At 30.2% G+C, this 10652-nt stretch overlaps 1 protein-coding gene across 1 annotated transcript in view; it reads left to right on the plus strand.

Annotated features, from left to right (window-relative positions):
* LOC142329151 (solute carrier family 15 member 1-like) overlaps window positions 1-10250 on the plus strand; it is a 47559-nt gene extending 37309 nt beyond the window's left edge. The window contains exons 11-14 of the mRNA XM_075373494.1: window positions 2444-2555; window positions 3262-3390; window positions 5056-5163; window positions 10053-10250. Of these exons, the coding sequence (XP_075229609.1) occupies window positions 2444-2555; window positions 3262-3390; window positions 5056-5163; window positions 10053-10250 (547 nt within the window). The remainder of the gene's footprint in view (window positions 1-2443; window positions 2556-3261; window positions 3391-5055; window positions 5164-10052) is intronic.
* The last annotated feature ends 402 nt before the right edge of the window (window positions 10251-10652 follow it).

Genomic DNA, 10652 nt, shown 5'->3' on the forward strand with positions numbered 1-10652 from the left:
TGTGCCGTCTTTCGAGTCCAACAAGTGCCTACTCGATGGAGTTCAAAGGGTTCTAAAATAAGTGGTGGTTCGGGGGATTTTTTTTTGGGAGGGTAGGTAACATGTATTGTGTTGGAAAATGTGGCCAGAAAATTTTTTTTTGGACGTACCAAAAGTTTTTTTTGGGGGTGAAGGTTTGCCAAAAATGTATACCCAAAAAAATAAAAAAAAATAAAAATTTTGGGGGGGTCGTGTGGTTGGGGAAGACCTGGGATGCATAAATCGATCCCCGGGGTTTTTGAAAAGGATGGATCAGAAGGGAGATATAGTCGGAAAGTTTTCTTCCTTGTAACTCTATTTAGGACATGAAGTATTTTTTGGCTATTTCTGCTCGATTATGAAAAAATTTCAAAGTCCTTGTTTGGAAATTTTAACCAATACATATATCATATATATAACCAATACAATAGTGTGTCACAGGCCACACTATTGGTCTGTTACGTAATTTAATACTGAAATTTAAGCCTGTACTTTAATAATAATAATCACTCTAATTCAAAAACCACTTGTAAATGAAAAAAATGTTATAACTTTTTAAGTCTGCAACCGAAAATCATAAAATGCTTTGTCTGTAACCTTTAATGTTCCACCATCAAGTCATAATGTCTGTAACCATGACATTAATCCAAGAAATCACTCAAATTAGTGGAAAATTTTGAGTGAAAATGAACATGTGAACTCACATTGATGTTCCAACTCGACTTGCTGACTGATTACTTTTAGATTACATCTCTGACAGCTAGTTACAAACACAATTTAATAAGGAAGTCATTAGTTTAATCTCAGCTTATCATGTAACAAGAGTAAAACAATTATTCACAATGCAGGTAAAATTAGATTTTTATAAAAATATAAACAACATATGTTTACATAATTTTTCAAGATAATCCCTCACCTTCCTTTCAATGCACTTCTTCCATTGTTGCACAAAGTATTTTTATGGTCTCAGGAAAAAAACAATCTTTTGCGGAACAAGCACCAGGGCATACTACGACTTCCGTTAGTTCTACAGATGTGAATTAAAGAAGGATGAGCCATTACCTCAAACTTGATTTTCCACATGGCTTTAACAGTATGCAGACAGCCATTGTCATGCAGCAAAACAATGCCTTTGGATAAGTTTCCTTGGCATTTACTTTGATTGTAGACTTCAGTTAGTCACTAAGCATTTCACTGTAGTGTACATTGTTTATTATTGAGTTCCTTGTTAATAATATTTCAGTGCTGGATCGTGAGAGTTACAAAATTGTAAACGTTAATTTTTCTCCTGACTGTTTACTTTTGATTTTTTTTTAGTATACTTAATGTGGATGTTTCCACTTCATATTCTATTGCTTATTCTCTTTCTTATCATAGACCCATGTTTATTCACGAATGATAGTAACAAAATTACGTAGTAGGTAAAATTTTGTTGTACATCCAATTGCATATGTTTATGCAGCAGTATGAGTTGTTTTGGTTCTCACTTTGCATGAATATTATGAAAGGTCTGTCAATTGTGTATGATTCCAGAACATGACAAACATGCATTCAATATTATTGTAAATTGTAACAGTAGTCAGCTTTGCAACCCTTTTTGAATTTTTCTTTCTTCTCATAGATAGTCTGTTGAATTAAAACACTGATTCTGTAAAATACTACAAGTCTTTGATTGATTTCTGCCTCTAAATCACCTTCAGACCACAAAAAAAAAACAGATTAGTTCATGCGACTTTTGTTTAATACTGAAGGTGTTTAATACTTCTTTGGTGATAAAAACCATGGCTAACTATACAGTTGTAAAAATTGCATTAGTTGATCTACGCAGAAGTACTGACAAAAACAATGCGTAGTATCTGAAAAAGGCTGTGTTGCCAACAGAAACAAATACAAATATGTAATGGATAAATTTTTATTGTTCTCCTAATTTACAAGTTGAATCCAGATAAATGAAAGTGGAAAATGCCCAAACAAAATTTTTTTATAATTATGTTAGGCAATATAATTGTAACTGCTATAGTTGACTTAATGTAGAATAAAAGTTATTCCCCGTTCCAAAAAAAGAAAAACTAATAATAGGAATCATATGCCACATACTTAAAGGGAATGGTTAAGTGGTCTTTTGTTACCTTGTTCAACAAACTCAATATAGTGTTGCACATCAACATTCTAATCTTATTGAAATTTAGGTAATAATTCAGCTTGAAAAGTGACAGCTTCATTCGTTTTCACTTTAGGGGGTGGTATAGTGAGCATCATTTTTCTCATGGATCAATCAACTTGTACTGTTATCTTTGATATTTCATGAGTCATGACTGTAAAAAAATGTTGGACAATAATCTACTCAACTTAGCAGAGGAAATAATAATTATAGAGGTAATTAAAATAAATAAATGTTTTTAAAAAAGGAATGTTAATATTTTAGGTACCAGTACTCCATTTCAAATAGAGGCAAAAAACAGACTAATGGTACAGTTCAGTTAGATGCTGGTGGAGTTTATTCATTAGTTATTCATCAAAATAACAACAAAATTACAGTAAGTGGAATTGTTTTTTTTTTGCATATTAATACTAATTTTTTTAATGGGTCTTTTAATTTTAACTTGTTGTAGTTAGTATATCAAATTAAATTAAAATGGTTACCAACCATAACTATTTATAAGCAACCTGTTACCACTCACCATTTATTTGGCATGTCTTAAAAAATGATATTTAGGTGTACTGAAAAATTGTTTCAGTTTTATTTTATAATATTTTTGTATAAAGTAAACAATAAAACTAGTTTTTATAGTATAGCAGCTGAACACTGATAATTTTCTCTTCAATTAGATTGCATGCTTTGTTAGATGAAAAATACATTAGAAACATTTACACAAAATGCTAAAACTTGGATGGCAAGTTACTGTAAATTAACAATATAAATCAGTTTATGTAAATTAATGTTAACATTTATTAGTTTTATTTGTTTGTGTACAGCAAAAATAATTACAACAGAAAGAATAGAAATGATTTTTATTTTTTTGGAGTAACTGGATACAGTAACTCTAAATTCTGGATTTGTGGGGGCTGATAATTTTAAGAAGGTTTGACCACAATTCAATCTGCTGATTACTGAATATTTTTGTATTTTTTGTTCATAGATTTTGTGAGTACATGATTATGAATGTTTCCTATCATGAAAACAACTATATTTTAATCTATAAAATTACTTACTTCTCTGGTTCATTTTTAATTATTTTACAGTTTGTTAAGCTTTTTATGATGACTCCACCGAACACTATTCACATGTTATGGCTACTTCCACAATATTTTCTCATCTCTGTTGGAGAAGCAATTTTTGCAATTGCTGGTCTACAGTTTACCTTCACCCAAGTAAGCGATTGTAATAATTTATATTCTTTTTTTATTAATTTCTTTAAACATTTTTCTCTTTATAAGCATGGACCTTTCCATACAATTTTCATTCAACTGTAAATTGAGTGGATAGATCATAACTGTTGAGTTATTCAGGAAGTCAAAAGTGCATGTTGATGATGCACAAAAATTGTAATGTGCGTCTTTCTTAAAAATATATTATTTATGAGAAGGCTACTACATAATTGATTTTCAGTTGGTTGTTGAAATTAATCAGTTGCCCAAGCTGTTATAGTAGAATATAATACCACCAGGAACCTCATAAAATCTTGTGTATGTTCGTTCTGTTAATTGCTGGTAAACAATACTCATTGAAACAGAAATCACTCCAACTGTGAGGTGTGATAAATTTTTTCAAGAAGGACAAAACATGCAAGATCCATCAACATTGTGACTTTATGGTATTGATTTTACAAGTAACAGTTATTAGAGTCATTTATGAAACACTAAACAAGCTCAGAGGTACTTTTTAACAATCGTAAACAAACAATTTAGGATAGACAAAAGGTGTTGTTCAGCATGATACTTTGAAAAAAAATGTTTTCTTGAGCAATTTAAGAGAGAATTCTTTGATAATCCCTCAAAGTCTGGGCTTGATGTCCAATGATTACAAAATTTTTGTCTTTGTTAAAGGTTTGGTGAGCTACCAAATTCTTTGAAACTAATGAAGAGCTCACAGGTAATCAAAGCTCTTAAATAACTGGTTAGATATTTTAGCAGCAAACTTTTTCAAAAGATTTGTTCTGAAGCTGGTGTCACAATACAATATCTGTATGTGGAAAAATAATGCAAATATTGATTTTCTTTTCCAAGATGTTTATTATTATATCCAGTTAGTTATAAAAGATAAAATATCTAGCACATGAAACACGTTAAATTCTGACTGTGATTTTCCAGATACTAATGAATAAATGTTGGTACCATTCTATCATGAAAGTCAGAATGTAACTTATATTTTTCTTTATTTCTCATCAGCCAGTCTGATGTCACTTTTGGAAAATTAATTTCCCCGCAACTTTTCAGGAATCTTAAATTTTTCTTTCATTTCATGATAAAAATTCATGATTTCCTTGAGTATTTACAATATCTTAAAGATGTAAATAACTAAATCTGGAAGACAGATACTTTTAACAGGACAAAAATCTAATTAAAGGATTACCTTAATAAAAGGCAAAACAAGTACATTTTTTAAAATTGTTTTTTTACTAGGTATTTTCAAAATAGATGACCGAATAAAACTTGGGAATAATTGTAAGAGTTTTAATACTTTGCAAAATGATTTTTTTCTTATCAAATGATATTGTTATAATATATTAATATTGTAAAAACATTTCTACATATGTGTGTGTGTGTGGTTCTTGTGTAAGTCATTACATGCAAAAAAAGTTTGAAAAAAATTGTTCATTCTTCAGTTATGTCTGCTATGTTGTTTTCAAAATACCAAAATACACAAGATCATACAGAATAAAAACAAAACATATATTGATCAACATGGTCACCCAGAAGTATACAGATTAAACTGCAGTAATAGTACTTTTTAAATATGAATATCAGAATAGAATCTGTTTTTACTTGAAAATACTATCTGAGGAAAATTAATCTAAGATTTTAATCTGTTTGCAGGCACCAAAATGCATGAAAACAGTTACACTGGCTGCTTGGTATCTATCTATGGCGCTTGGAAATCTTCTGGTTATAATCATAACACAATTACATCTGTTTAAAAGCCAGGTATTACTATTTTCATTCAATGATTACCATATCTGATGAAAATAATCTTATTTTATTTGAATAATTTTAATTTTCAGACTAGTTTTATTGATTTATATCATTAAATGCCCTGCTCTCAAGAAGATTTCATTTGTTTTACATACCTTGTCTTTCTTTTATTTATACAATCATAATTTTTTAAGATGAACTAGTAATTTTAAAAGTACCAGCCATATTCTTAGCTCTCGAGAGAATATGAAATTTAATTTCTAAGAATAAATTTTATCATGAAGTTCATTAGAACTTCGCCGGTAAGGGTCCGCAGAACTGGACGGCACGGCGTACTATGTTCACTGTTCTAAACATGACCTAACCTAAAAGTGAAATGAAAATGGAGAAAAAAGTAAAAAATAAGCGTGAAAACATTATATTTCAGTTCATTTTGATTTTTAATAAAGAATACTTTTAAAAAATATTTTGAATTTGTTAGACAACGTTTTTTTCTTCCATTTGATGAACCGCGGGACTCGAATATGTTACTTTTCCCTCAAAAAGGTGGGTTTACGAATCGCGTTGCTAGGTAGCAGTACTTGATAGTACTAGGTAACTTACAAAAACTAGATAATGTACTTAAAAGAAACTATAATACTTGAAAAAATAAAATTTAAAAGAAAATATACTACATCTTGTTTTCATAGTAAATGCTCTTATGTAAATGAAAGTACTGAAGATGAAGCAATTTTTTAATTCCAATCACTTCATTAAAAAAAAAAAAAAAGAGATTGTAGCTGCTAATAAAAGACAAAAAAAAACAAAAAACAAAAAAAACACGAAGAGTAAGAAGTGTTACAACAAATATTTGTTACATATAACAGAAATAAATTCGATTGGTAAAATTTTTATTCTACAGTTAGAACTATTTGAACTAATTGATGGAGAAATAAAAAAAGTCCATTTAATAATAATATAAAAAGTGTGTCCACAAAGTAATAAGTGCAATATTCATCATGGATTTTGGATTTGTAAAGATCATTATACTGGTTTTATTAAAAAAGGAAAATATGGTATGAAGTGTATACTATCAAAAAAATAAAAATAAACTGGCCGAGAAATTCAAAAAAATTATATTTGTTTGTTCTAGAAAGGCAATAAATTTGAATAATAAATCCATTAGATAATCAGTAATTCATAAAAAAAAGAATAATCCAACAAAACGCAGTGATATACAAAAAAGTTGTAATGAAATTGTAATCATTTCTACCACTCAAAAAACAAAAATTTCTGTAATAATGATACTGATATCAAAAAAGGTAAGACACTACATATTTCTATTATCAAAATCTGTTATTAATTTAGAATTTTGTTTTAAAAAAAATAAATGTTATATAAGTAATAAACAATAGATATACAATAATAGGTAATAGAAACAATGTTTAGGCGTTCCATATAAGTAAAAAATAGAACAATTTGTTACAAAACAATAAACAGGGCCAGTTTCATTTATATGTAATGCATATCACACATTTACAGAAATAATACAATTCTTATGATTATTCGTTGTTTAATAAATGAAATCGGACCGATTTTGTAACAAATTTTTCTATTTTTTTCTTATTATAGGGAACACTTAAACATTGTTTATTATATATTATTGCATATCTATTGTCAGTTACATATATTTAACACGTATTTTTTTTTTTAAATTCTAAATTAATAACAGATTTTGATAATAAAAATGGTAGTGTCTTACCTTTTTTGATATCAGTATCATTATTACAGAAATATTTGTTTTTTTAGCGGAAGAAATTATATCTGCAAGACTTACCGTACGGTTTACAATTTCATTGCAATTTTTTGGGATAAATTTATAGTCCTTTTCATTTATTCGTTTTACGAGTAGCATAATGTTAACGGCAAATATCCATATTTAATTTATATCGTTCAGCAGAAGGGAAGAAGAAGTTAGTCGATACACGAGTTGAATTACAGAAAAAAGTAAAAGTTGCAGATTTTACACGATGTAACGTTGGAGTATTTTGTTTCAACTAGAGTACTAATTTTGGGGATATGTTGAAGCGATAAATGAATGATTATAATTCTTCAAACGTATTAGAGTATAACTTTTCTTTACGTGTACAACTGCAAAAAACCCAGGAGTTTATATGAATTTTCTTGTAAGACATGTATATGTACAATGTGCAAACAATTCTCTCCTCCTCCTCATTATATTTCATACCTAGGGATTCACAATCACTCTCTATTTAGTTCTTTCATTTACTCTCACAAACTTATGGCGAACATACTGATTGCGTTTGCGCTTGTAAGCGTGTGCACAATCGAACCCTTGACATACATCTACCCGTACTGACAGGAAGGGTCAGTAAGCATGATAGGAATTAGTTAATTTCTGAAAATCTTAGCAGTTTTTACAAAACGAAAACTGAACTATATGATCTTTTGTGATATTATTATGTCTCTAAGAAAAACTTACAGAAAACCCGTTTCATTAACATTAAGACAAATTATTTATCAAATTTGTCATCAACACGCCAAGGGTCTTACTTTTGTAGGTCGTGGTATTGGCTCTGTGATTGATATAACTGCTGTTTCGAAAGAGAGTATAGTAAGGTCACCTCATAGTACCTGTTACAAGAGGAGTTGACAAGCGATCATCTAGGGATCTTTTTCGAGGTCAATCTTCTTCTACGAGGATACAAACACGATATTTTGTCTAAGCGGTAGAAAGGAAAACAGCAACATGCATAGTTAGAAATCCGGATATGTTTCTAAACACTATGATCGAAGAATGTGGTAGGATTCGACCCTCATCGGGCCGTTCCTGAAGAAATATATACTGGTGGACGCCAGAAATTGCTGAGTTGAGGGTTTCGACGTAGACGATTACAAAGAGCCAGAAGGAACAGACCCAATGAGCTCGAACGAGCAGAAGTAACGTTTAAAAACTATCTGAAAGAATTCTTCGCTGCTGTCAAAGTCGCTAAGAAAGCCGCATGGAAGAAACTGGTTGCAGAATTAGAGGACGATGTATGGGGGAGGGCGTACTGAATTGTTATGAAGAGTTTCAGTGCGCCCCTCCCTTCGCTTACTTGGGACCAAATCGAACAAGCGATTACAAAGCTTTTTATTACTGAAGAAGGCAACCGAGTGGTTAAATCAGATTGACAAGAGAAGATTCTTCATAGATGAATTGCAACAGGAGATCACCCACATTAACCCAAAAAAGAGCCCAGGCCCAGATGGGGTACCACGCATATTATTGAAAAAGCTTACCAAGATAATTACCGTGGACAGACTTAGAGGTACTGAATGAGGCTCTGGAGAGGGGAACATTTCCCACATCTTGGAAGTTCGGTTTATTGTTATTAATTCCTAAACCAAATGCGAGTATCACGGCAGTATCATATTGACCAAATTGTCTTCTACCAACAATTGGCAAACTGTATGAGAGATTGTTGATGGATTGCATACAGGTGGAAATTGAAGCAACCGGAGGCCTATCTCGATCACAATATGGATTTCAAAAAGGAAGGATATAGTCGACTACACTATAGTGTTAATCTGACAAATATAGTAGCGTATGAAAAGTTTCTAAAATTTGACTAGTTTATAAGCCTATGAATTACTTCCTTTTAATAAACAAATACAAATAGTCCGTTTTCATTATAAGTCCACTGTGAGCTAAAGTTTGAGCAATTGGGGCTTTAATATAGTTTTAAAAAAGGAGCCATAATATTATGAAATATTTATTGTCGAAAAAACGATGTATGCTAACTTTGTAATAATATGAAGTGCTGTCTATTTCTAAATTTCATAGTTTTACCTTGAGACAAGAAGGTGTGTGATTCTTTGTTCTTCATTATATTATGTTGCCTTTAAATGATTGAGACTGTGTCTTTCCATGTGAAATCAGAATGGTGTTAACTTTACAACGGCAAATATTTCTTATTGAATACACCTTCTGTAAGCAAGTGTGTAAAGGTAAAAAGTGAAGACCAGATTTCCGGGTTCTAGAGTTACCTTGAACACTAATTAGTAAAGGATTTCAACTGTACTCAGTGAAAAAAATAAATAATACAAAACAGCTCCTATATAATATAATCCTAACAAGTTCATGCGAAAGTTGGCCTGACAGGAAAACATTGGTATACTAACTGACACAAGGTGGTTCGTAAGAAGCTCATTTAAAGTGAAAGTGGTTCAAAAGTTGTTGATCACAGACTGTGGAAAGCAAATTCAATACTGTCAGTGATTTCAACAGTTTCTAGCAGGGCAATTCTGACAATATTTTGGACTACGTTTTCAACTCTAATGAGGCACGATTCCATTTTTCAGGTTATGTACATGCACAGAACTCATGTTTATGGTTTGCTGACAATCCACATGTCATACATGAAATTCCTCTACATAATAATGTAGAGGAATTTCAGGATTTTACCTCCACCCAGATTTTTACTTCTGGGTTATGCAAAAAGTGTAATCTTTATTGAAGAAATCTTTGCAGCTTCTGGAACTTGAAACTATTATTTGTGATTTCACCAAGATTATTCCACATGAACAACTTGTGTTAAGTCTTTGAGAAGAAATATCTGCAGATATGTGTTGATGTTTATGGAATCTATTTTCAACAACTGTTCATAGGGTAAGTCGATGACACTGTATTAGTTAGTTATTAGTTAGTCAGGTATAGTTATTTGTTGAATGTACTGCATATTAATAATCTATATAGAAGAAGTTAATACCAATGATGTATACCTACATGTTTTGTAAAGCAATTTGCCATATAATTAAATTGAATTTTGTATACGGTTTGATTTATTTTACTTAATCATTATCAGTGATTTATTATTTAAATAATGAAAAATTCTAATTAAATCCATTTTTTCTTTCAGGCAAATGAATTTTTCTTCTTTGCTTTTCTTGCCTTTCTAGATATGATAGTATTTTTCATAATGACAAAAACATATAAGTTTGTTTTAATTGAAAATGATGATTCAACAACAGCAAGTTTTGCAACCACTGATGAAAGCCCTTTAATTTATAAATTACAATCATCTAGTGACTCGTTTGAGAGAGAATCTGAACAATAATTTATAATAAAAAAAAATAGTATTTATCACATAAACTAATGTAATAAATAAAATGATTTAATATTTTCATTACTTTTGTTTTATTATATACTTATATGTTTTGTTATATACGGCAAATTTTTTGAGAAATTATATAATTTTTCCCAAATTTGTAATAAATTCTTTACCTTTCCCTCAAATTTGTGATAAATTCTTTACCTTTTGGCAAATTTGCTAGAAATTCTATAATTTTTCACTTAAAAAAAAAAGGTAATTTTAGTTTCTCTCTTCTTGAAGCAAGAGACAACTGTTTTTCATTTAATTTCCGCACTGCACTTTACATACATGATCTCAATGAAAGGGGGAAAGTAAGGGCCAAATTAATGTTGCTGACAAGTATAAATTAAAAAATACATCAAATTC

This window comes from Lycorma delicatula, chromosome 8, assembly GCF_047948215.1.
Source record: "Lycorma delicatula isolate Av1 chromosome 8, ASM4794821v1, whole genome shotgun sequence".
Classification (NCBI taxonomy): domain Eukaryota; kingdom Metazoa; phylum Arthropoda; class Insecta; order Hemiptera; family Fulgoridae; genus Lycorma; species Lycorma delicatula.